This window comes from Balaenoptera ricei, chromosome 16 (genome assembly GCF_028023285.1).
Source record: "Balaenoptera ricei isolate mBalRic1 chromosome 16, mBalRic1.hap2, whole genome shotgun sequence".
NCBI classification, from domain to species: Eukaryota; Metazoa; Chordata; class Mammalia; order Artiodactyla; family Balaenopteridae; genus Balaenoptera; species Balaenoptera ricei.
In genome coordinates, this window is record NC_082654.1 from 16888342 (window position 1) to 16915514 (window position 27173).

Consider the following 27173-nt stretch of genomic DNA (forward strand, 5'->3'; position numbering starts at 1 on the left):
AGTAAAAGCCCCTACGCGGCTAGGGGAGGAGTCGCCCGGGGCTGGAAACGGACCGGGCAGGCGGGGCTGCGGACGCCGCCTCCGGCCCGGAACCCCGCGTTCCGCAAAGTCCGCCGCGCGCAAGACCACCAGGCCGCCGCGCGCCCCCTCGGGGAGAGCGCGCCCAGCCCAGCCGGCCAACTGTCGCGCGCGCCATCGCCGGAGGGCGCCCTCGGCAAAGCTGGCCGCGGGCACCGGAGAGCGTGCTGGGCGAAGTTTGCGCAGCTCTAGCACCGCGCTCCAAGTGACCCGGAGAGCGCGCTCCGCAAACCCGCCGCACGCGGCCTCCCCATCCAGGCGAACTGAAGAGCGCGCCCTGCCGACTTCGCGGCTCTGGACGATGGGGCGCTCGTCGGAGACCCCCGCTCCTGCTCTCCCGCTGCTGCCCGGGTCTACACCTGGACTTCGGCCTCCACACCAGCTCCGGGACCCAGTTCCCAAGGCCCGAGGACGCCTCCCCCGCCAGACCCTGACCCCAGTATGCGCGGGCTGCGCCCCTCGGGGGGACGGGGCGCCCACATCTGCAAGAGCTACCGTCTCCCAGGGGCCCGCGCTGGGAGCCGCCGTGGTCTCCCGCCTCCCAGAACTTGCTTCCAGTCCCTGGCGCGCCTTTCTCACCCTTGGGCAGCAGGACGCTAACTCCGTTTCCTGCAGAGCGCGTCCCCAGTGCCTAACACCGCCTGCTGGCCTGGATGTAGCGCCAGAATCATTCATGGACTATTTATTGAGCGCCCCCATGTGTCAGCCACTGGGTACGTGGCCGTGACTTGGTCTACTGTGGGAGAGTCAGTGAGTCCCCCCAACACCACTTCACCCCGGCGTCTCCCACACCCGCAACACCCACGCACCTTCCCACATTTGTCCTTTTTCAACCTGAGGCCTCCAAGGCCTTGCTCTCCGAGACTCCTCAGGGGACCAGCTAATGAACACAGTCGCACTGAGGTGTAAATAGCTGAGGAGAAATTACAGTTTTATTCACACCAGAGATGTTGACTGTGAAACTATCAACGCCTTGAGTGAAAGGAGTGAACCTTCGTGGTGTGACATCGGGCAAGAACCACATCTTGTCTTTTATTTGCTCTCCTCTGGGACTGAGACTTCAATATTGTCCGTAAAATCTCACCAGGTAAGGACACTTTCTTGGTTTAAGAAAGACTGGTCCCAGGCAAGGGTAAGGGAGTAATTATAATTTATTAACTTCTGCCAGAATACTGAATTCCTGAATATTTTAAACAGGCAGTTACACTATTTCCACTATGGCTGTGCTATAGGCTGACCTTTTGTGCCACTCCCACCCCCCAATTCGTATGTTGAAACTTAATCGCTAAAGTGATGGCATTAGGCGGTAAGGCCTTTGGGAGGTGCTTAAATCTTGAGGGTGGAGCCCTGGTGAATGGCATTAGTGCCTTTGTAAAGGAGACCAGACAGAGCTCCCCGGCCTTTTCCACCACAGAGAGAAATTGCAGTCTGCAACCCAAAGAGGGCTTTGACTAGAACCCAGCCATGCTGGCACCCTGATCTTGGCCTTCTAGCCTCCAGAACTGTGAAGAATAGATTTCTGTTGTTTATAAGCTACTCAGTCTGTGGTATTTTGTCATAGCAGCCAAAACAGACTAAGACAGGCTGCACTACTCTCTTTAATACCCATATTTGCAGGACTCCCCTGGTAGTGCAGTGGTTAAGAATCTGCCTGCCAGTGCAGGGGACAGGGGTTCGAGCCCTGGTCCGGGAAGATCCCACATGCCGTGGAGCAACTAGGCCCTAATGAAGCCCGTGTGCCTAGAGCCCATGCTCCGTAACAAGAGAAGCCACTGCAATGAGAAGCCTGCACACCGCAACGAAGACTCAATGCAGCCGTAGATAAATAAATAAATAAATTTTAAAAATAATAAATTTATGCTTAAAAAAATACCCATATTTGCAACATGTCAGGCAAACTAAATTATTGTAGACACAAAGATAATTTACTTTTTGCAGGAATTCAATTGTGAATCACGTGAGAAATGAAAAATCCTATTAGTAAGGCAAGTAAATTACTCTTTAATTTATCTGATTTATAAAATTGTTTTTGCAAGTTATTCCTGAAATATGATGAAACAGTGTTAGATGTAGAGGAGCCTTAACAACTAATCTCTCTGCTCATATTATAGATAAAGAATCTGAGGCTCAGAGAGGTTGCCAACATCACAAGCTTTCTAGTGGAAGAACCAGGATCAGGTTGCCTAGACAAATAATGAATTTTTCATCCACAAGAAGGTTCTACCATAAATTATATCATGCAATTGTTAAAATGTGTTGCACACAGGAATTCATTGCTGGCTCAGGTAGAAAGATGGTCTGAAGGAAAACTTTCTTTTTTCAGTTCTATAGTGTAGACTGGCATGGGAACTCCAAATGTATTGCTCCGAGGCTGGATTATCACTGTACCAACAAATAAAATCGTAGATATGTGAAAGGGAAGAAACAATTTTGAACTTTTCCTCTATAATAATTGTACTGACCCTTTAGATCCAAATGATATTCTCTTCTAATTGTATTTCCTGTGTTTCTCCAGCCTTGGCCCATATCATTGTTTTCTGCTTCCTTTCCAAACTCACATGAGTAGAGCATGAGTCTTCCTCTTCACCCTAGAAAAATCGCCGACTCCATTATTGAGATGGTTTCCCAAGGGCTGGCCTCATGGGTGCTCCTGGGCTGGTCCCTCTGGACCTTGCCTCCAGCCCTCTGCTCTGGTCACCAGGCTGCTGCTGCTAATCTTGCCAAGCTCTGCAGTCCCACCCTCGCCCTGCGGGCACTGCGTCCCCCAAGGGGTGCCACCGGTGATCGCTTCTCCAGCTGTTCACAGGACAGCTCAGGCCAGGCTATGGCTTCGTACAGGACTCCACTGAAGGATAATCCCTTGAATAACAGAAACGCCAGTCTTAGGACTCACAGGCCCAAACCCAGACTCTGTCTGAGGCACCAGCAGACTTCTGCAAAGGGGGAGAGTGGTGAGTGGGAAGCTCAGGGTCCAGGCAGAATTCCCTGGAAGGAGGAACTGATGCTGTACCTATTAACCACCGCCTCTAAGCTCCCTGGTCTGTTCTGTGAAAATGGAAGCGGGCCCTTTGCGTGTGGCCCCATGTTCAGCTTTGCCAGTAGGGGGCGCTGGAGAAAGATTGCAGGAAGTAAAGCTTTTGCTCCCTGGTTCTGGTGTGTCTGCCATGCTTTTGAGGAATCGGGCTCATGCAGAAGGGGTGGCTTCTCAAGTTCCTATACCGCACGTGGCTTCCCCAGCGCCCAGCTGTGCCTGCTGGCCAGCAGCACCCAGCAGCTAGCAGCTTCCCTGGCACCCCCTTCAGGTGATTTTGTAGCAGGGTGCCTCCATTGAGACAACTCCCCATGAACAGCTCTCTCAGGCACCTAGAGGGTAGATTTCCAGAAAGTTCTAGAGGACAGAGTTCTAGCAAGTTTCACTGGCACAGCCCCATAATAACTTCCCTGCATCTAGTAAGCCATGAACGTGCTCTCTCCAGTAAGATTTGGGTCACAGCCCTGGGGTGGGGAGTCTCTTCTTTAGACCCTCTAAGGGCAGTGACAAGTTAAGTTATGTCATGTTATGTTGTTCTGGAGTGGATTGTGTCTCCTGCTTCCAAATTCGTATGTTGAAATCCTAACCACCAGTACCAAGGAATGTGACTTTATTTAGAGATAGAGTTTTTTTTTTTTAATTAATTAATTTATTTATTTTATTTATTTTTGGCTGTGTTGGGTCTTCGTTTCTGTGCGAGGGCTTTCTCCAGTTACGGTCAGCGGGGGCCACTCTTCATCGCGGTGCGCGGGCCTCTCACTGTCACGGCCTCTCTCGTTGCGGAGCACAGGCTCCAGACGCACAGGCTCAGTAGCTGTGGCTCATGGGCCTAGTTGCTCCGCGGCATGTGGGATCTTCCCAGACCAGGGCTCGAACCCGTGTCTTCTGCATTGGCAGGCAGATTCTCAACCACTGGGCCACCAGGGAAGCCCAGAGATAGAATTTTTAAAGAGGTAAAATGAGGTCATTAGGGTAGGCCCTAATTGAATATGACTGATGTCCTTATAAGAAGAAATTAGTACACAGATACACGCAGAGTGAAGACGACCATCTACAAGCCAAGGACAGAGGCCTTAGAAGAAATCAACCATGCTGACACTTTGATTTCAGACTTCCAGCCTCCAGAACTGTGAGAAGGTAAATTTCTGTTGTTTAAGCCACCCAGTCTGTGGCGCTTTGTATGACAGCCGTAGCAAACTAATACATATGTTATCTTCAAGTGTGCTATGTCTGTAATAGCTGTATTTTTTTAAGTTCTCTTTACTTCTTACTCTTGATATTATAATCCCCTGTTATAGTTAATCATTTGATGTATCAACCTTTCCCTGTTCAGATTACTGGGTGGTTTCTCTCTCCTGACTGGACCCAGGAAGCTAGACCTATGTATCCTGAATCCAAGGGCTGCCTCCTTTCTGATTCTATGGCCTTCAGCAGTTGGGAATATCCATTTCTTGATTCAGAGGGAAAGCTCCACCCCACCCACAGTGTGTGTTGTGGTCCTCTGGTCCAGGGAAAGGTCCAGCAGAAGTTCAGGCTTCCCCAAGGTGAGGAAAGATACTTGCCTAACTATGGTCACCACCATCTAGTGCACAGACCTCATGACTGCATGAAGGAACATGACTCTGAAGTCATCAACGGGTGCCCATGGAACTTTATTCTGCCCCTGTCTAAACCCATGTGGTCACCCCCAACAAATTCTCCCAGACATAAAGGGATGGGGGTGGGAATTCTGACCTGGGAAAGCATGACAGCTAGAGACAAGCCCTCGCTTCATTAATTTTCCACCCCAAGTATTGGTCACAGCTTGCACAGTGCAGAGGAGAGGAAGGATGGAACAGAATTGACACCATCAGCTGGAAAGGAGGACAGTGGGAGTTCATGGTGTACCTCATACAAACACTTTCCTTTACCCTTAGCACAATCAGTTTCCTTGAGTGATTGACCCTTGGGGTACCCTATGCCACAGCCCCTTGGCTCACCAATAGCTCCTTGGGTGGCACCAGGACCTCCTTAAGTTCCTGCAGTAGCACCTCTCTGCTCCTCTTCCTCTGGGCTTCCTCCAAAGCCGTAAAAGTCTGTTCAGCTAGTGCTGAGGGTGTACCCTAGAGGTGTAGGGAGTTATTGCCCCTGAGAGTACTTGCAGCTGATGGGAGGTGAGAATTGGGTGGATAAGTGTCCCAGCCTCCTGTCCTTCAGTGGGACGGTTTGGGGGCACATCCTACACGATTCCTCAGAGGGTCCCTAGCAAGATTGAGCCCTAGTTGCCCACAGTGGTAATTAGATCAGGATGGGCCCTTATTGACTCTTCTTCCTCTGGCTCACTCACCTCAAACCATCACTCCTGCCTTGTGGGATCACCGCCCAAAGCAAGCACCTGCGGCCAAGTGCTCATCTCAAGCTCCACTTTTGGGAGAACCTAGACTAAGGGAGGCACGCACCCCCAGCACGGGAGGAGCAAGCCCGATCTAACCAGAGTGACGATGACGGAGTGAAGGCTTTGGTAGCTTTCTTGTTACTTCACATTTGTCATCTCTCTGTAATTTCAAAACCATTTGGCATCCATGGCCCTGGAGGGCACTGGAAATGATTCAGAGCTGGGAAGAATTACCTCATAGTCTCGAGGACAGAACCAAGATACAAAAAGATCTTGACCGGCTGAAGCAATGGGGCCGCCATCAACAGGATGCAGTTTAAAAGAGAGAAATGAGTGCTACATTTAAGTTCCGAAAGGAAATCGATCGCCTGTATACTGAACATGATAGTCATTGATGTGAAAGAAAATGTGGGGTTTTTCATTGATCACAATCTCCCTATGAGTCAAGACTTAAAAAAAAAAAAAATGAGCCAAAGCAATATGGGACACTGTTGGCAAAAGCATCCAGATCAAGGATTAACAAGCCTCTACAGGGTCTGGCTCTGGCTCACCATCACCAAGCCCGAGTCCTGGGCTCTCTGCTGATTGGACAATGTATCAGACACCTCTCAGGAGCCACTTTCCATCCACTTAGCCTCACCTGTCTTAGACCTTTGCCCATGTATGCCAGTCCAGCCTGGGCGGTGGCAGCTAGCTCTGTATGGGCCCTGGCCATCTTCACTGTTGCTGCTCTTGCTTTTTTCCCCTGTTGCTATTGAGGCATAAGATGCTGTGGGTCTCCCTGGGTGCATACACAGCATGGATGTGCAGGGGAGTTAAAACCCAGTGGGGCCAAACTTTCACCAACGGGAGACAGGGGCCAACAGATACTTCCTTCCCGCTTCCTTCCTCTAGCAGACGTTCCTGGGTAGCAGTTGTTTGTGTGGCGTCTTGGAAGCTAGAGACCAAGAGATCCAGTGTCCAGTGGCTTCTTTGGGAAAGGACCCTCCTGTTGACTCTCCCCCCTCCATTTCCTGCCTTCTTACTTCTGTTCCCTGGGACCATACTTCTGAATAAAGTCCTTGCACATAAGCCTTTGCCCCAGGTTCTGTTTTTTGGGGGAACCCAGGCTAACACACATTGTCTGAACCGATGCCGGGGGCCAGAAGAGCATGTGTGCTCATTGGCTAAGGCTCGGAGGTCCTCATGTAATCACTGTGACAAGGGGGAGGGGCTCTACTGGATGTGAGAGGGGTCGGCTGGACACAGGGAAGACCATCCACAAGGTCTATCAAGCAGATGAGGGCTCTGTGTCTCTTGCCAGCAACGAGGGTTCATTTTAGGTCCTTAAACTGTCCCATTTCCAGTTCTGCGGGGTTGTTTTTCCTCACTATTTCTGATACATAATAAGTGCCTTTTAAAAGCAGAAGTGATGGTAGGAGTCACATTTAACATCTTTCATTTGGGTCATCCTTGTTTTCACAAGGGTGACCGAGAACTTGTAGCAGTGATGCAATCACAACCTTAGAGAAGTGTTAGGTAGTTTTTTTCTTTAAAGGAAATCTGGCTGCAATTCCTCATCCCTCTGGATGGGGGCAGAGTTCTTTCTCTGTGATTACTGGGGCTTCCAGCCCAGGTCCAGGTAAGGCTGGAGAAATCCCACACAGAGCAAAACGTCTGGGGAACCTGTAGGTCTTAGGTCTCTGCCTTTGCTGTTCCCCTTTGTTCAGGCTGCCTTGTGTCACATTTCAGCCTGGGAGTCTTCCTGGGTCTAGAGCCCCTACGTAGAGCCTCCTTCCCATGCTGAGAAGGCAGCACTGTGCCCACTCTCCGTCTGTGGGGAGACTCACACTGCACCCTCTCCTTAGTGTCATGGCAACGCTGCTCTCCTTCCCTTGCTCTGTGGCCTCCTCCCCCTGGTTCTCCCAACACAACACAAAAGCACTACTGATTTCTCTCTGCCTCACCTGGGGTCCCTCCAGCAGAGTTTCCTCAGAGCCTTTTCTTTAGGCCACAGATCACTAACTGGTAACCTGCCGTCTAAGTACTGCCCATGTTTCTGTTTTATTGTTTTATTCCCAGTGTTTTACAAAAGAGAGAATTTCAGGTGCAGATGCAGATATCTGGCTTTTCTGGAAAAATCATAATATTTGGCAGTGCCGGGTACTGATTGCCTCATGACAAATTGCTGGGGCGGAGGAGTGGTTCAGATGGGGCCTGTGACCTATGGCTTCACCTCTGTCCCCTGTAGGTATTTTGGTGTGAGTATTAAGTTGATTTCTTTGACTTGATAAATACTTGTTGAGCACCTTTTCCATATCCGACCTTGTTCTAGGCACTGGGGATACAGAAAGGACAACAAGGACCAAGGATCCTATTTTGATGGAACTCATATTTTGATGGAGGAGACGGATAATTTTTAAAGGTAGATATAGTAAGATTTAAGGGGTCAGGTGGTGGCAACCGCTGTGAAGAGCATAAAGCAGGGGGAGGGTCACAGAAGGCAGTGAGCTGAGGAGAGGGACACGTGTGGTGCCATCTTTTGTAAGCTGTTTCTGGAAGGTCTGTTTTAAGTGACATTTAGGTAGATCCCTGAAGGCAATGAGGGGCTTCACAAAGCCAAGAAGAGAGCTTGTCTTCAAGCTGCTCCCTTTCAAGCCTGGGAGGCAAGGGACTGAGCAAGACCTGGAAGGCAAGGACTTCTTGGAACGGTCCAGGATAACATACAGAAGCCGGCATTCAAAGAGTTCTCATCTGTTCTTAGTTTTGCATTCTTGCAGAAGCTACACACGAATTGATATCTTAATAAGTTTGCCGTCCTACTCTTATAAACATCTTTATTTATTTTTTTAAGTTTTATTGAATTATAGTTGATTTACAATGTTATGTTAATATCTGCTGTACAGCAAAGTGACTCAGTTACACATATATATACATATATATTTTTCATATTCTTTTCCTTTATGGTTTGTCCAGGATATTGAATATAGTTCCCTGTGCTATACAGTAGGACCTTGTTTATCCATCCTATATATAATAGTTTGCCTCTGCTAATCCCCAACTTCCAGTCTTTTCCACTCCTACCCCCCTTCCCCTTGGCAACCACAAGTCTATTCTCTATGTCTGAGTCTTTTTTTGTTTCATAGATATGTTCATTTGTGTTGTATTTTAAAGGATTTTAAAAATTTTATTTATTTATTTATTTATTTTTGGCTGTGTTGGGTCTTCGTTTCTGTGCGAGGGCTCTCTCTAGTTGCGGCAAGCGGGGGCCACTCTTCATCGTGGTGCATGGGCCTTTCACTGTCGCAGCCTCTCTTTTTGCAGAGCATAGGCTCCAGACGCGCAGGCTCAGTAGTTGTGGCGCACGGGCCCAGTTGCTCCGCGGCATGTGGGATCTTCCCGGACCAGGGCTCGAACCCGTGTCCCCTGCGTTGGCAGGCGGATTCTCAACCACTGCGCCACCAGGGAAGCCCTGTGTTGTATTTTAGATTCCACATATAAGTGATATCATATGGTATTTATCTTTTTCTTTGTCTTCTTTCACTTATGTGATCATCTCTAGGTTCATCCATGTTCCTGCAAATAGCATTATTTCTTTTTTATGGCTGACTAATAGTAAACATTTTTAGTAGACAAGGCTAAATTTCAAATATGGTATTTACCCTCCTGTGGAGTGAATCAATCCTGTTTTATTTTCTTTTGCGGGGGGAGCTGGACTTTCTGCTTTAGTCACAGGCCTCACAGAGCCAGCTTTCTCATTTGGTCGTTGGATGAGGGTGTGGTGAATGCCTTCGAGTTCTTTTCTTGGGTTATGATCACAGCTAGTGTTAAACGACTACATGCTGCCTGATCATACACGAGGATTCGGTCATCCACATAAACGTGATGCTGGTGTGAGTTCACTTTTCTATTTAGAGAAGCGTGTCAGCTAGGAATACCTCCACCTCATTTCCCAGGCGCATGCGTGCTGAGCAGAGTTGCCAAAATAGCCCTTTGAGTAAGTGGCAGCTTTAAAAACCATCCAGCTGCTGACTTCAAACTAGAAGGTCAGCAAAGGAAAGTGGAAGTTGGATTCTGAACGGTCAGGGTGCCCACAGAAATTTACTAGGGGTCGGGATTTTGGAGACTTGAACAACTAGACTGGGGCTTCTCCTTGGATTTCTTCCTTGTTACCTATCTTTGTCTTCTCTCTTCGGACTTCAAGATGAATGTGCAAGCTTGCTCCAGGTGTGGGTACGGAGTATACCCTGCTGAGAAGATCAGCTGTCTAGACCAGGTCAGTAGACTTTTCTTGGCCTTTGGGAATCATAACAAACATGAGAAATTTATCTTCTCACATGTGGACATGTGGGTTTTTTTAAACCACCAAAATAAGACGCTTTCCCCACCTTTCTTCATTTCTACCCATTTCTAGCTACATCTCCTGTATTGCCTCAATTTTTTTTTATTCATTTATGTATCGTAGCCGTGTGTGTGTGTTTTATCACCATTTTATCCCTAAAGCTCATTTTTTTTTACCCTGAAATATATTAAGAATACTGAGTCTGAAAAAAAAAGGTAATTTTGCTAAATCTTTTCTGTTTGATTTCTAGATATGGCACAAAGCATGTTTTCACTGTGAAATTTGCAAGATGATGCTGTCGGTTAATAACTTTGTGAGTCACCAGAAAAAGCCATACTGTCATGCGTAAGTGTTTGACGCTTCTTCCCACCACCTCTTGAGTTGTGTTTATCTTTTTTTTAAACAAGTAGCCAACCAGAGGTTCAAATCACACACTCCAGGGTTAAATCCAAGAAATGCCTTCTCAAAAGTTTTTACTTCCATACAATCATTACAGAGACCTAAGACGGGATTTTATGCAATGGACAGAAAGTTGAAAATTTCAGATTTCTTATAAGTAAAAGATCAAATCTATCCACTACAACCTCATGTCAAAGTATTAAATATTGTGCAGAACAGTGTAATTTCCATGAATATGCATGAAGCTTTAAAACGTTTTCTTTTAAAAAATTTCAGAATCCTTTTTTATTTCTTCAGAAAGTTTTTAAGTGATCATTTCCAGTTAAATTTGGTCTTTAAGTTAAATAGGTTGAATTTATTTGGTTAGCCTTTGTTTTCTTTAGGACGCATTGCCTGGAAAATCTTGAATTTAATTATTAAGTTTTATATTTTTGATAAAAAATGACTCTGCCTTTAAGAATAGTCAGTCATCTTGGATAAAGTACAGTTCTAATTTTGGTTTATATCTACTTTTTGTAGCCATAACCCCAAGAACAACACTTTTACAAGTGTCTGTCACACTCCATTAAATCTAAATGTGAGGAAATCTCCAGAGGCCATTTGTGGGGTAAGTTACTTAATTTTGAATTTCAAAATAGCCTTTAAAGAAGATTTCTTAGCTCAGGAACCTGTTAGGTTTTTAAGTGTCTCTGCCTAGATGTGAACCTGCCCATTTTCTCCACATATACAAGCAAAGTATATTTAAATAACAAATATTGCTATTTGCCCTACCACAACATAGAGGCCAATACACAGGATAATCTAGCTTGAATATCTGAGATCCTTGTATCTATTTTAATCTCTCTGTGTCTGCTAGCTCTGGACACCTTGATGCAATAGGCTGTGCATACACTAGGTGCTTAATACATAAAACAAAGTTTATATAGTTGGAAAGTATTACAAAGGCCTTTCCTTTCTTTCCCCATGATATTTTGGTACAGACATTGAAACTTCTAGTTCCGTACTCTTAAATCTCTCCGAATTCAGTAGTGTTTCAGTTTATTTGCAGTGTTTAAGATCTCTTTCCCTATGGGTAGCGGTAGGTCAAAGATATTTTGATTTGGAACTGATGTTTGGATAGACCAGGAGGCCATATTGATAAACCAAGCTCTTTTGAAAAACCAACAGTAGAGTTTTGTCAAATAACTGTTGATTAAATGCCTGCATTTATTAAAATGATGAGTCATTTCACTTCCCTCCCCCATGCTCCACAACAAGTTGTTTTTTGGGATGGAGCTAGCAGCTTTCTAAAATTAGAAAATGACACATGAGGTGGAAGGCTCTCTAGTAATCTGCCTTCCTCATGTTACCTTACCTCATCCTGACTCTCCGGCCTGCCCAGGCCGTGTCCTCCTCAAGAAAATGGTTTAGATTGAGCTTATCATTATCATGTGGCTCTCTACACAGACTGCCAAGTAGCTTATTTCACTAAATGCTTTGCACCAATTGTGAGTTTATTATTTTTTTTACAAGCTTATATAATATTTACTGTACAGTCAGTTCATTTAATACATTACGTCCAATAAAGTAAATACTATTTTTATCCCATTCTACTGGTGAGGAAACTGAGGCTCAGAGAGTTGTTCATATGTCATTGATTTCTAAGGATTAACAAGCCTTAAGAATTCACAAGCCATCCTAGATTACTGAGAAGGCTAATTCTTTTAGGATTTTGCTTTCATCTCTGTTTGTTTGGTTTTTGTTGTTGTTGTTGTTTGTTTTCATCTCTTTTTGTCTAAGGGCAACTACACAAAATTACAATCAATACTGAATTTAGCTCTCAGTTCGATAGAGTGCCAGACACTCTTTGAGGCCCTTTATCTGTGTGATCTCACTTTTTCTTCACAAGAGCCCTCTGTAATATTATCATATTACAGTTGGGGAGGCTGAGGCTCAGAGAGATTAAGTAACTTGCCCAGTTTTACCCAGCTAGTTCAATGGGCACAAATCCAGATCTATCTCACTCTGGGACCTGTATCCTAAACTGCTCCATTGGTCTGCTCCCATGTACCTAGGGGGTGGCAAACTCTCTAGGAGGAAAAAAAAAAGCACTTACTTATGTTTACAAACATCCAGAGTTTACTGCAGTTCTGGGGCCAGAGTTTGACAGACTGAACACAAGGAGACGTACTTATACATCAGAGTACTATTTGTATTTATTACAAAAAGATCCATAATGTCTGTATCTTTCGTCCTATGTGAGGTGTCGACTGGCATGTCCCCCTTACGCTCTTACAACAGGTCACAAAGTATTTACCTTTTTTTGAGGTGGTAGTGGATTCACTTTCTTTTAACTTGTATGACAGGCCCGACCTGGAGCAAGATCATTGCTGGCTCTGTTTCCAGCCACAGACAGTGATGTGAGCTTCTCAGGAAGCCTGTGTGTGTGTATTTGTTCGCATCTATGTAAATATATGTGTATGTGTATAAAAATGTATGTGTGCATATGGAGAGTGTATGTATGTGTGTATGTAGGTGTGAATATGTGTACACATGTATACATATGTGTGTACATGGTGCATATGCATGTGTGTATGTATATGTACATGTGTATACATATCTGTGTGCACATCTGTGCATGTGTGTGGTGTGTGTATGTGTGTATGCGTATATGTGTGTTATCTCTGTGTGTATGGTGGATGTGTGTTTACATGCATGTGTATGTACATGCATATGTGTGTACATGCGTATGTGTGCATGTGTGTACACGCATATGTGTGGGTGTGTACATGCATATGTGTGCGTGTGTGTGTGTGTACTGAACAATTGACTGCTGAGACCCCTTTCTCCTCCTTTCCCACCAGGGAAAAAATCAAATGGACAACGATGTCCGTTCTAGGCCCCAGATCTTTTTTTTTTTTTAAATAAATTTACTTACTTATTTATTTTCGGCCACGTCGGGTCTTGTTGCTACATGCGGGTTTTCTCTAGTTGCAGCGAGCGGGGGCTACTCTTCGTTGCGGTGCGAGGGCTTCTCATTGCGGTGGCTTCTCTTGTTGTGGAGCACAGACTACAGGTGCAAGGGCTTCCGTAGTTGTGGCACATGGGCTTATCTGCTCTGCGGCATGTGGGATCTTCCCAGACCAGGGCTCAAACCCATGTCCCCTGCATTGGCAGGCGGATTCTTAACCACTGCACCACCAGGGAAGTCCCCACGGCCCCAGATCTTATAACCATTCTAGGGAGTGTGGTGGATTACTTTCTTACTCCCTTTTCTTCTCTGAGAGACTTTGCCAATTGAATAAAAAAACAGATTCATGGTGCACATGCTAAAAAAAAGGAAAGAAAGGGATGCTTCAGTAATGGTGATGAACGACAAAAGTAAAGATTTTAAGTTGGCATTTGAAGGAGGTTGACATTTTTCTGTATTTTAAATGTCATTCTTTAAAAAGTAAATGAATAAATAAATATTTACTAAGAAAAAATTTCCTGTTTGGTAGGTGTGAATGGAACTTTTAATAGAATAGAACATCTGGGTTCCCTTCTATTTGGAGAATGAACTTTAGCCCTTAATGCTTCCTTACCCCACTATTAACAGTTACGGCTTTTTCTCTCTTCCTGCTTCCTCTGAATAATCACGAGTCCTGTGAAAGGTCTCTGGGGAGGCAGGCACGGCCCCCACCGCCACCCCCCGCCCCATGATGGATTTGTCCTGTGAGACGGGGCAGCAGATATGGCTTCCTGTTTATTTTGGTCATGTGATTCTGATTCCGTAAGTCAATGGCTCTCAAGGAGGGCAGTTTTGCCCCCCAGGTGATGTCTGGGGACTTTTTTTGGGTCAGAACTAGGAAGGTAGGAATACTATTGGCATCTGGTGGATAGAGACCACCTATCCTGGTCAGCGTAGTGCCATGCACTAGACAGTCCTCCCCAACAAATAACGAACTGGCCTCAAATATCAGTGGAGCCGCCAACAAGAAACTTTGCCTTGAGTCTGTGTAATGTTTGTGGTAGTTTCTCAAAATCCAAGGGAAAAAACATGTTAAGATCTCTCAATTTATCTATTTTAAAGTATACATATTAGTGCAGTGTTAAGCAAGCCCAGACAAAGTGCCCTTGACAGGGAACTAGAATTCCTGGATTGTGAACCTGGCTCTGCTAAATCATTGAATGATTTCAATAAGTTCATTTCTCTTCTCTGAGCTTCTTTCCTCACCTGTAAAATTAATGACTTAAACTTCAACTTGTTAAAGTTGCAGGTTTCTGGGCCCCATCTTGGATCTCATACGTTATGATATCTGGGTTTGGACTTAAGACCTGATTTTTTTCTTTTGTTATTAGCTCTTTTTATGTTCTCCTTAAGAAATCTTTGCCTATTCCAAAGTCATGAAGATATTGTTAGATGTCAGTTCTCCTCAAATTGATCTACACATTCAGTGCAATCCCAGCCAAAATCCTGGTGTTTTTCATAGAAATTGACAAACTGATTCTAAAATTGATATGTACATACAATGATTCTAGAGTGGCCAAGATGTCTTGAAGAGCAAAATCAATGGACTTAGGTTACCAGATTTCTAGACTTACTATAAAAGTAGTAGTAATTCACTCAGCATACTATTGGTGTAAGAATGGACAGACAGACCAGTAGAAAACAATAGAACATCCAGAAATAGAGCTGCACGTATGTGGTCACTTGAGTTACAACAAAGGCACCACTGCATTTCAATGTAGCAAGAATGATCTTTAAATAAATGGTACCGGAGCGATTGGACACTTGCGTAGAAAAAAATGAACCTTGATATCTTATTCATACATAAAAATTAACTCAAGGTGTGTTATAGATCAAGATGTGAAAGGTGAAATTATAAAGCATAGGAGAACACCTACATGAATCTGGGGAGCCAGCATTTAACAAGCTCCCTGGGTGTTGCACAGGCCAAAGTTAAGAATAACTGCTCTAATGTCTAATGTTTTCTAAGCTGAACACTTGGTGTTGTGTGATTAGCTCGTAGAGATGTTGCCTTTTTAACTGCACTGCTAAATAGAGCTTTGCACACAGCAGGTGCTTTCTGTGTGCCCTTTGGCTGGTGGTACAGATGAAGCTGGTGGTGACACTGACAGCTGTGGCTTGTAGTGCAGTTAAGATGCTTTGCAGTTGAGACTTAGGATCCCCGCCCCAGTTTAGCTGTATATCATTTGTTTCCTTTCTCTTTTCTGATGGAAACATTACTGATAATATCTTCATTGTGCAGATCGATGACGAAGACGATGGCAAACGATTTAAATCGGTTTTTCACTGGGACATGAAATCCAAGGATGGGGCGACTGCACCTAACAGGCAACCATTGGTGGATGAGGTGAAGGAAGAGTTATAAATGGCTTTGGAAACAGAGAAAAGAATGACACACTATGCAAATGAAATGTATTATCAGTATTACTTCTAGAGGGCATTGGTTACACTTTCTTTTATCCAGTTTGTAATTCCAGCTGTCTGCAGAAGACCCAGCATCACCCCAGCCAAACCTGCTCCAGTCCAAGCTCACTGACTTCTCCCTTCCAACCACTGTGTTTCTGTCACTGGGATCAGCCACCAGGCTGGAAACCAAGGCTGCCTTTTCTTCTTCTTGACCCTTCACTCAGCTCCACCCCTTCCCTCCCATTTCACTCTCCCAGCTCTGAGCCCCATCATCTCCTGCCTGGACCTTTGTGAGGACCTTCCCTCTCCTGGCTTTGCCCCTCTCCAGCCTGTCATGTGACATCGGTCACACACATCTTCCTGCTTGTCTCTGATTTACTCTTCCCATCACCTGAGAATTTGTGGTCATTCTCTATTGACAGCCTCATCATTTCAAAATTCCACAGCCATTTGTTTTTAATGACCTACATAAAACAGTCCAAACAGTGCAAAGCTAACCCTTTGTCCACTATCTCCAATCCCAGTTCCTTCTGTAGAGGTACCCATTGCTGTCAGTCTTGTGGGTTATCCTTCCAGACTCTCTCTCCTCATTTACAAATTAATATCCATATAATTTATTTTTTTGTTACTTACATTTATATATGACTACTGCCACTTATTGAAGGACCTTTAATGAGTTATTTAACCATTCTTTTCTTTGGCTTTCTTTAAGTTCAATTTTTAAGTGAACTTCAAACAGTTCCTGATTCACAGAACTATTGTAAAAATTAAAAGAGTATATAAATGTAAAGATCTTAGAACACTGGTTGGCACAATAAATATCAGCTAGCATTTCTTATGGAAAATTATAGATGTATATTTCTATTGAAATGTATAATTTTGTTTTTCCGTGAAACAATATGCATTGTTTTACAACTTGCATTTTTCGCTCAACAAATACCCTGGAGATGTTTCTATGTCAGCAACCTTTTAAGCTGTTGTAGGTGGGTAGATCATGGGTGCAATCATTAAGAGAGGATGTATCATGCTTTCTTATTGATGGGCAGGGTTATTCCCATTTTTTTTCTGTTATGAATTTGCAGTGAACACCTTTGTGCAAGACCTCTTTTGGACACAGTGAGTGTTTCTCTAGAATAGATAATGGAAAATGAGGTTGCTAGATCAAGAGTCTGTGCCTTTTTAATTTTAATGGACAAACTGTCAAATTTCTGTCTAAAATGGCTATACATTTTATATTCCCACAGGCAGAGTATGAGAATACCCGTTTCCCACAGACTCACCAACACTTGGTATTACCAGATAAAAGTTTTAACAACCTGTATTTTGTTGTTTGAATTTAAACTTCCCTGATTGGGAGTGTAGTTGAGCATATTTTCACATGTGAATTATCTGTCTTTCCAGATCGCCAAAAGATGGTCTGTGCAACTTGCCCCACCTCCAGCCCACTTGGTTCCTCATCCTTACTCCCAATTCCAATCAAACCCACCTCCTCATGGTCTTTCACATGAAGCCTATCACTGCCTTCATGCTTTTATTCATGGAAGTTCCCACTCCGAGAATTTATTCAACATATATTTATTGAGTATTATATGCCAGGCATAGTTCCAGGCTACTAGAATACATCAGTGCACAAAACAGATAAAAATCCCTGCCTTCATGGAACTGACCTCCTAGAGTAGATGTTTTTCTTTTTCCCTTTGCATCATCTGTCAACTGACCTTAGCCCTGGAGGACCAGCTCAAATTCCTGTCCAAAACAGGGGCCATCATATACAGATTGCTTTTTCAAGACTCTCACTGTGTTTTATCTTCAATACAGTACATTTAAGCACACAAATGTTCCCTAATAGCTCATTGTTTCATATGTTAGTTTTATCTCCATAGATAGGTTACAAGTATCTTAAAAGAGAAACTTTGATTTCTTCTTCTTTTTTCTTTTTTGATTTTCTTTTCCTAGTGTTAACTGCTTAATCTAATGCTTGGCACGCAACAGGTAGCAGGTTTTTGAAGCTTGGCTGAATAGTGCTGATTAGTCTCAGATGGCCTGTCCACAGCAACTCCCCGCTGCCCATCTTGGTGCAATAATGAGCAAAGAAATGTTAAGTTACATTTGGAACTCTTCTATGATATAAGTGAATCTCAGAAAGTTTGGTTATTTAGGATATTAGGTTATTTTCTAGTTTGAAAAAAAATGAACATTCTGGTTAGGTGAGACCTTCCATAAAGCAAGAGGAGTTTATAGCTTTTAGAGAATGTCTATTTTTTCTATCTTATATTGACAATGTATGTGAGTGTTGCCGGGAGGGTGGGGTAGGTAGGGGGATCTTACCAGGCAAATGTGTGGGGTGTGTGTTTGTATACATTTGTGTTTTTCCTCTGTAGAGAGCCTATTGGACTGGATATGGGGAAGGGAAGGCTTGGCGCCCAGGAGCTCTGCCAGACGCTGAAGTTGTAAGGATGGCTAAGGCTCGAAAGTCACTGGGTGAGGTAAGGGTCCTGGAAAGTTACTTTAGCAATTAGTTTGAATATTCCTTTATTTTAAGATTGTGGTAGACAGAATACCGGCCCTCCCCGAAAGATTCCCATGTCCTAATCCCTGGAACCTGTGTATATGCTACTTTGCCTGGCCAAAGGGATGTTACAGATATGATTATGGTAAGGAATTTTCTTTTTTATTGAAGTATAGTTGATTTACAATATTGTGTTAGTTTCTGATGTACAGCAAAGTGATTCAGTTATACATATACATACATTTATATGTATATATATATATTCTTTTTCAGATTCTTTTCATTATAATTTATTACAAGATATTGAATATAGTTCCCTGTGCTATACAGTAGGACCTTGTTGTTTATCTATTTTATATGTAGTAGTTTGTATCTGCTAAACCCAAACTCCTAATTAAGGTGAGTATAGGAAGATTATCCTGGATTATTAGGGTGGACCGAATGTAACAAGAGTCCTTATAAGGAGGGAGGCAGGAGGGTCAGAGTCAGAGAAAAGATGATGTGACAACAGAAGCAGAGGTCAAAACTGTTTGGGGCCATAAGCCAAGGAACGTGGACAGCCTCCAGAAGCTGGAAAAGGCAAAGAAATGGATTCTCCACCAGAGCCTCCAAAAAGAATCAGCCCTGATGCCCTATTTTAGATTTCTGACCTGTAGCACCGTAAGAGAGATCTTAGTAGGTTTTCATCGTAGAAAAGGCAATCTTAGCCCAGATTATGGAAATCCTTAGTGATCTGCACACAGTACCCTCTAGTCCTCTCCATATACCCAGGGCACCTACCCTTTGAAGAAACCACTCTGGAAAATATTGCTAGTCTTTAGTAACTTTTCTTTAGCAAATGGAAAGAAGACAACAGAAATATAATTGCTAAGGTGGAAAACAGACCATCAGAGATACTCAAAAGTTAGGAGCAAAGAAGAGCAGACATTTCACTTCCAGTGCTGTAGAACTGTCTCTAGTACCAGAAAGTCTTCTGCATAATAATTGCTGCATTATCACACAAGCCTTTGAGTTAAAGGGCATCCCTTGGGTTGTGCCAGGTTCCACATAGTTGAATATAAACATTGAAGGAGAAACCCTTTGACCTGGGAAATATGCTTTCTTCAGCCTTGAAGGTGTTATTTAAATCACCAAGTGAATAACATTTTCAAATTTATTCCAGGTGACTGCAATATTTTCCAAGTATCTTATACATCCAATTGCATTGGTTCTGATGATGCTTGCTATTGCAGTTTTATTCGTTCTCATTGGATTTCCTATTGGTTCTCATGCTGACGTTGGTCTGACCAACAGGAGTACACAGAAGACTATGAACAACAGCGGGGCAAGGGCAGCTTTCCAGCCATGATCACACCTGCTTATCAAAGGGCCAAGATAGCCAACCAGCTGGCCAGCCAAGTGAGTGTCTTAGTGCTTATTCACCACTGATTACGCTAATGTTTGTCATTAGTCAACCCCTGGGATTCAGATAAAATCCAAAAGGAGAGTGCTTTGGGGCAGTAGGTACCCTTAGTGTGATATTATGGAGAAAACTATGTTCTTATCTTTTCCCTATCATTCACTCTCTGTGCCTTGTTTGGGCCTCATCTATCACATGGAGAGAAGACCCTGTAGCTCACCCCAAGACTGTCCCAAATAATTTCTTGTGGTGGCGTTAGCATTAAGGACACTGATTTTTATTAAGTGGATGGTAGAACCTCCTGAAGAGTAGCACAACTTGTTGGTTAAGAGCTCAGATTTTAGAGCTGGAATGTTGGGATTTGAATCCTGGCTTTCTCACTTAGTACCTGTGGGACCATGAGCAAATTACTTAACCTTTCTGTTCCTCAGCTGCTCTTCTGTAAAATGGGGAAAATCATAGTCCTGCCTTATGTGATTGTTATGGAGATGAATGAATATTTGTTAATGTTTATAAGTTCCTGGCACTCTCTTGGACTTAACACAAGAGCATTGATGCTTTTTGGAGAGGAGCCCGTAGAACAAACCAGAAAGACTTGCCATATGTTTGTGTTGAGTGTTGCCCGATGGTGTAGCTGCCGGACGGCTGCAAGGAGAGGTCCTATAAAGGCTGTTGGGTGTGACCTTGACTCTATGCTGTCCCCTCACCAGGTGGAGTACAAGAGAGGGCATGACGAACACATCTCCAGGTTCAGCACAGTGGCGGATACCCCTGAGCTTCTCCGGGCCAAGGCGGCAGGACAGCTTCAAAGTGATGTAAGAAATGATGGAGGCCAGATGCAGTGATTCTCGTTTAAGGTTCCCCATTCTTTCCTTATGTGGAGGAGGAGGCAGGGAGAATGCAGGCGGCATCTCAATCCTGTGCGGGGGCCAGGAAGAACTTTCTAAGGTCAAGGAGGGTCAGGTCAGATTTGGCAGCTAGCACAGACCTTGCAAAAACTTTTCCTTAGAGAGGAAAGTTTACACGGTATTAGTAACAAGCCAGGTATATCTGATTAATCTTAAAGAAGTCTCTCCTTGTCACTGCAAATTGTAGAAGATAACTTCTGAAGAATTTCTTCCATTTGCCTTTTCATAGCCCAGTTGCTCCATGGCATACTAAGACTGGGAACTTAGTATTGCTCTGAGTGGGAAGTTTAAGCACGAATCCAGGTTCAGCTTAACAAGTGGCTTCCACTTGACTTGGGTTGAGAAGCCTCTTTCATCCCCCAGACTTGACTGGCAGCTCCTCGAGGGCAGAAGCCTTGTTGCTCTGCCTGGCCTCACCCCTGGTCCACAGCAGGTGCTCACAAGTATGTGTCGAATTCTACATTGAGCATCTCCACGTATCAGGCAGTGAGCTGGGTATTGGGAATAAAATGGTAAATAAGACACACAGGGTCCATCAAGCTCTAAGCCAACGACACTGCATAAGAGCTGTGACGATGTGAGATGTGCAGGGTGCTATGGGAGCCCTGAGCAGGGCTTCTCAGTCAGATTGCCTGGGAGATGGTGGGATTGTGGCATGTGATTCAAAATTTGTTTTCATTTTCCAGGTGAGATACACAGAGGACTATGAACGACAGAGAGGGAAAGGCAGTTTTCCTGCTATGACCACACCTGCTTATCAGATAGCCAAAAGAGCCAATGAGCTGGCAAGTGATGTAAGTGTCCAGGGCGATGTTTTCATGGGAGGGAAGGAAGCAGGAATTTACCTGGGCCTGGCGAGTCCAACTTCCTGTCTCCTTGTCTCCGTTTTTACAGGGAGTAGCTTTCCTACATAGTTTTCAATCAGTTTTACCAGGACAATGATGAGGCACTTTTATGTCTAAGACACATTCCCTAGACCCAAGCAGAAAAAGAACATTCCACAAGACATTCATTTTTTACTGTTCTGGCCTCTGTGCATAAGAAGCTAAATTTGTCCTTCCCCTTCAAATAGGTGAGGTACCATCAACAATATCAAAGAGAAACGAAGGGAACGGCTGGTCCAGCTGCTGGAGCTGAGGGCGCATTGACAAAGGAGTATGTGGACCAGTATGGCCAGGTATGTGATAAAATGACGTCCTGCGAGACCCTTTTTGATGGTCATTTCTCAGTTTGGCAGCCCTCTAGCCTGTGACACAACCTATGACTATTTAATCAGGGGTTGGGCTGTGATTTTTTCTTTGCCCTATTTATGGAAGGTGGAATTTCCAAGCCAGAAAGTAGCGAACAAACAATTACACAGGGCTCAACTTGACTCACTTAGGAAAACAGACTCTAAGCACTTTTTCTTTCCTTTTTTAAAAATAAAGGACCAATATCAAAATGGTGGGTTTGCCAGGAATAAAGCATCCTCATCTATTCATTGAAGAAAAGTCCCAAGGACTAAGACTGGCTGTGTTTAGCCTGTCACTGCATAGGCACAAAAGGGATCAAAATGCATGTCTTGAAAAATATTGAGCACTTCACTGAGTAGCAGGATTCATTTTCTTAGAAAATGAATTTCTTATCTAGGTTGCTAGATAAAGCAATATGCCAGAGAAAGTAACCCTTTTTCTCAATTTCACTTCTTAAATGAACTACATCTTGGCAGGATGTAAAAATGTTGAGTGACAATTGCAGCTAATTTTATTTGCACATCCCTCTGATTTTCTGGTACTAGACAGGTGTTGTAAGGGAAAAAGGGAACATTATTTTTTCATGGTTGTAAGTAAAGAATGTTGGAAGAGCAAGCGTGTGTCCGGAAGGGTACATTCAGTGGGCTTGGGTGATATTTCTTTCTTAATTTGACAGTTGTTTAAATTTTTTGGCACTGGGTAGACTTTACAACATATGTGACATTCAATATACATAATTTATAAAAAGAAACAAATAACTTACTTCTCTTCTTCAGAAAACCTAGTTGCTTATATTGGGGATATATTCATGTGAAACTTAAAATGCACGTGAAGATAGGTTTTGACCCTTTTGCAAATGTCTATCTGAGCAAAAATGTTTGGTTTTGAATTTAAAAGGCCATTTTATTAAATTTCATGATAAGTCAGTTAAATGGTCTCTCAGTGCTTAAAACTCAATGAAAATACATTCTTATTGGTTTCATGTTGTAAATATGTTGTTTAGAATGCTCAGGACAACTTTTTTTTTTTTTCCCTATTTTTTTTTTTTTTTTGGTTTTATTTATTTATTTATTTTTATTTATGGCTGTGTTGGGTCTTCGTTTCTGTGCGAGGGCTTTCTCTAGTTGCGGCAAGCGGGGGCCACTCTTCATCACGGTGCGCAGGCCTCTCATTATCGCGGCCTCTCTTGTTGCGGAGCACAGGCTCCAGACGCGCAGGCTCAGTAATTGTGGCTCACGGGTCTAGTTGCTCCGCGGCATGTGGGATCTTCCCAGACCAGGGCTTGAACCTGTGTCCCCTGCCTTGGCAGGCTGATTCTCAACCACTGCGCCACCAGGGAAGCCCAGGACAACTTTTAAAAGTCTGTTTAAAAAATATTTGGCTTCCATATTTAGCAAAAAGTATTTTGTTCTAAATTTGGACTATCCTATCTGCCACTAGTTATAACACATGCATATAATTTCATGTGTGTATCTAGACCTGTCTATACACAGTGATGAAATGTAACTTCATAGTATCATAGTGGAACCTTGATTATTAGGACATTTTGATTGAAGTTTCCAATCATGATAATAACAAATACAAGAATCAAAGTGGGTGTTGTTCGATAGCACTGCCAGCAGCTGTCAGTTGAGAGGACTCCATATCCTGTGGCATTTCACCGTGATTGACTGTGACTCACCAGGGCGAGAGTAGGAGGGAGTGATAGAGAAGCAGGCGGACAGTCAGATACACTATAAATATCTGTAGTGCCTAAAAGACCAAACAATTCATTCTTCATTTTTTTTTTTTTTATAAAATTATTTTATTTATTTATTTTTGGCTGTGTTGGGTCTTCGTTGCTGCGTGCGGGCTTTCTCTAGTTGCGGCGAGCGGGGGCTACTCTTCCTTGCGTTGCACGGGCTTCTCATTGCGGTGGCTTCTCTTGTTGCGGAGCACGGGCTGTAGGCACGCGGGCTTCAGTAGTTGTGGCTCACGGGCGCTAGAGTGCAGGCTCAGTAGTTGTGGCGCACGGGATGTGGGATCCTTCCGGTCCAGGGCTCGAACCCGTGTCCCCTGCGTTGGCAGGCGGATTCTTAACCACTGCGCCACCAGGGAAGTCCCCATTCTTCTTTTTAACGAGTAGTTTTTTAAGTTAATGGACTATACCGTGTAATCTGTTATTTGTAACCTGTCAACTCCCCGATAGGATTAAGGGTCTCAAAAAGATTTACATACACAATATATATTCACATAAGCAGAGAAGTTAAAATGAAGCTACAAGCCAACTCCAAACCGTAAAGCAGAATGGGCAAAAGGAGGTTACCAAAGAATTTGAGAGTCTTTGTTGTTATTATTTTTTTCACTTACTACATTTGGCCCAGAACATTCTGGCAGCCAAGCATAAAGGAGCACTCAGGCTAAACAGTTGTCATTATTGGATAAAACGGAAGCCTGGACATTCTAATTTGGCCCAACTATTTCATTTAAGAGAGTATGTGTGCTAGACTCTGAGCCATGATGCTGTAGCAGGGCAGGCCCCTGCTTTGGAGGAGGCCAGAGAGAGATGGAGTCATGAGCCCAAGGAGGCACACTAAGGGCTGTTCAAGATTTGTGGGAACACAGATGAAGAAGCGGCTGATTCTGCCTGGGGTGGGGCTGGGAGTGAGGGAGGAGTTCCCTGGAGAGAAGGTAGCATCTGACAGGGTCTTGAAGTACCTCCGGTTGCTGGGGAAGTTTTACACTAGTAACGTGATGACAGTTCCGTGAGAGAGAAGGTTCTCCTTTGTGGGAGAGCCTGGGTGATGTGGGGAGGAGGACGGAAGAAATTAAGACTCAGATTGTAATACTTAGTCTGAAATATACATTTGGTCCCAGCTGAGATCATCTTATTGCAATTTGAAGTCTTTTCAGCCAAATTACAAAAATTCAAATAGTTACATAATATCTCTTTCTTGGTAAATGAAATGAATCCATCACTGGGGGAGACAGTATGTGGAATATCAACGTGTCTTTGCATAGATCTGCTAAGGGGCCTGAGAACGGTGGCATTCGAGACTACTGGAAGACAGAAGGACTTTCCAGGTGTCATTTAAGAAATGAATACTCCAAAATACATGAGCCTAGGAGACTCATAGAGTATCTTGATTTATCTGATGGAAATGATGATGCTAGTGATAACAGTTACCATTTATTTAGTGCTGACTGTGTGCTGGGTCTACCTCTAGTGTCTACCACCTTAACGACCACGTGCTACTGCTCTTAGGGGTGATCACAGGAATTTCCAAGGTGGACGGGCCTCCATGGGAACAGGCTCTAGGAGAGATCATTGCTAATCCCCCACCCATTCCAGGAGTGGAGCATTACTGATTAAACTTTTTGATTGACCCAGCAGGGTTACTCAGAAGAGTATGGCGAGCACAGAGGAAAGGGCAGCTTCCCGGCCATGATCACCCCGGCTTATCAGAATGCCAAGAAAGCCAGCGAACTCGCTAGTGATGTAAGTACCACATCGTGACGACCCACAGAGTCACAGAAGCAGAGGAGAAATGAGACTTTGAAGGCTGTGCTTACTGAAACCTATATACAGTTAAATTTATCAGAGCTGAGTCAAAGCAGAATGTTAGCCCTCAATTCCTATCCAAATTTCTGACATCTGCATTTTTGGCTCATGCTGTTAGGTCACATTTATCTGCTTCAAAGGAGACTGACATGGACAAACCACACAACTTACTTGAAGTCAGCTGAAGCAAGTGCACATACCGGTCCAGCTAGATAAGCTGGGGTTAGGAGAGTCTTTGCAAAATAACCCATCTTAGAAATTGAGCACTTCAGAGGAATAGCTGATTAAAATAAATCGTATGATTATCAAACTCAGTGTAACCCAGTTGATAAAATGATTTTTATTTGCAGAATGTTAGCCAGTTGGCAGTCCTTGAAAGATAAGCTATAATCAAACTTGGTAAAGTGACAAGCACACTGCAGATCTTACACCAACTTGAACTTGATCTATAATCAGAAGCCCAGCATTCATTTCATACCCCCTTTGCCCTTCTCCTTTACTTTGTTACTATTCAGTTATTACCCATTTCCTTAGAAGAGTGCACTTTGCCCTGAGAGGGGAAGTAAAAGACACATTCATCACTGGAGGCTGGAAGAGAAATGATTGTTAAAACCAAGAGCAGAATGGGTTTTGGATTATACCTTTAGGTATGATCATTTTGAGACCTTTCTTCATGCAGAATTAGAATGTAAAGTGTAAAAAATGTGAAAGGGGGCAGTAAAATTTTAATATAAAAGGCACTAAGTGGTTTATGGAGTTTAGTGGAGGAAAAACCCATGTGATTATTTTTTCCTCCAGAAAATTCTATGAAATAAATGTTGACATTAAATGTGAAGTAAGTGTGGAGTAACTTCTCTCATGGAGCGTGAAAACAACAACTCCAGACGCTCCTTGTGTGCTTCTTTCAGATAAAATACAGGCAGGACTTCAGTAAGATGAAGGGCGCTGCACATTATCATTCCCTCCCAGCCCAAGACAACTTGGTTCTTAAGTGGGCTCAGAACGTGAACAAGCTTGTGAGTGAGGTACGTATGGGGACAGTTTCACCTGTGTGCTGTCACCTCCTTTATCTCCGACAGACAGTGGAGGGGCGACCCCAGAATGAAAAGTTCCGTGTAACACCACATAAACTACACATGAGTTACCAGTTCCCAAAGAACGAATAGTCAGTAAAAAGCAATTCACAAGACAGCCTAGAATCAAACCAATTAAATCTTTCTCTGATGGTTCAAAAGTTTCTTCCCAGAATTCTCACAGGGCTGTAGCTATTCCAAAGTTCCCAGCAATAGATTTCTAGTTGCCAGAATACTGGAGGAGACATGCTTTATAACAATATGTCATTCTTATAGAGTGGAAATCAAAGATAGGAGTGTTTTGAACGTGGAACCTCCCTCATTCTCTTATTATTGTAGTCAGGTTTCTGAGAAGTTGTGTGTACCGCCGTATGAATTCCCCTTGCCTTAGAGGCTGACCTGGCTGCCAGAGACTGTGTTTTGTTTGGCCTACCCAGTGGTTACGATTTTTATAATTGCTAGGACTATTTGGCAAGGAAATCTCCCCTCTGGCTTCCCATATCCTTTTTAAGTCCTGGAGTTTCTTCATAGTAGCTTCTCTGTTTGCATTGCCTATTGGGACCCTGAAGGCATTTGAGTTGTCAGCCTCTTGGCAGGCTATTCATAGGACTCACCTAGCAAGTTATCTGAAACTCAAAAAAGGATATGCAAATTTCCTAAAACATTTTTCTTCTCTAACCCCTAAGAGTCAGTCTTTTACCCCAAAGTGTTCCTTAGCCTGTGGTGCTCTAATTGCTCAGAATCACAAGGGTGACATTTCCTGGGCCTCATCAGCAACCTCAGATACTTTGAAGTAGTAGATGGGTGCCGAGCCCTTGGAACCTGCATTTTAAACAAATATTCCACATGATTCTGATGCTGTAGGCCAGAGGTCAGCAAACTATGGCCTGAGTGCCAAATCCAGCCCACAGCC

The 27173-nt window shown here is 43.8% G+C and overlaps 2 protein-coding genes and 1 long non-coding RNA gene across 11 annotated transcripts in view; 2 read left to right on the forward strand and 1 right to left on the reverse strand.

The window, feature by feature from the left end:
* Nucleotides 1-721, reverse strand: part of CASP7 (caspase 7) — a 30846-nt gene extending 30125 nt beyond the window's left edge. Inside the window, exon 1 of one of the 2 annotated variants that reach the window (XM_059900179.1) lies at nucleotides 658-721. The gene's annotated coding sequence lies outside the window, so the exon portion shown is untranslated. The other variant, XM_059900180.1, reaches the window with a different exon arrangement.
* LOC132350744 (uncharacterized) lies at nucleotides 95-7881 on the forward strand. The gene is made up of 3 exons (XR_009497996.1): nucleotides 95-1165; nucleotides 4129-4246; nucleotides 7798-7881. It is a non-coding gene; the product is annotated as an uncharacterized LOC132350744 (long non-coding RNA).
* Nucleotides 7882-9480: 1599 nt separating this feature from the next.
* NRAP (nebulin related anchoring protein) overlaps nucleotides 9481-27173 on the forward strand; it is a 69735-nt gene continuing 52042 nt past the window's right edge. For 3 of the 8 annotated variants that reach the window (XM_059901115.1, XM_059901119.1, XM_059901117.1), the window contains exons 1-11: nucleotides 9482-9738; nucleotides 10055-10149; nucleotides 10723-10810; nucleotides 15435-15539; nucleotides 17980-18084; nucleotides 19401-19505; nucleotides 20217-20321; nucleotides 21101-21208; nucleotides 21487-21591; nucleotides 25017-25124; nucleotides 26096-26212. In XM_059901115.1, the coding sequence (XP_059757098.1) occupies nucleotides 9667-9738; nucleotides 10055-10149; nucleotides 10723-10810; nucleotides 15435-15539; nucleotides 17980-18084; nucleotides 19401-19505; nucleotides 20217-20321; nucleotides 21101-21208; nucleotides 21487-21591; nucleotides 25017-25124; nucleotides 26096-26212 (1113 nt within the window). In that variant the 5' untranslated portion in view covers nucleotides 9482-9666. Of the gene's footprint in view, nucleotides 9739-10054; nucleotides 10150-10722; nucleotides 10811-15434; nucleotides 15540-17979; nucleotides 18085-19400; nucleotides 19506-20216; nucleotides 20322-21100; nucleotides 21209-21486; nucleotides 21592-25016; nucleotides 25125-26095; nucleotides 26213-27173 lie in introns of all 8 variants that reach the window. The other 5 variants (XM_059901121.1, XM_059901123.1, XM_059901116.1 and 2 more) reach the window with 3 other exon arrangements.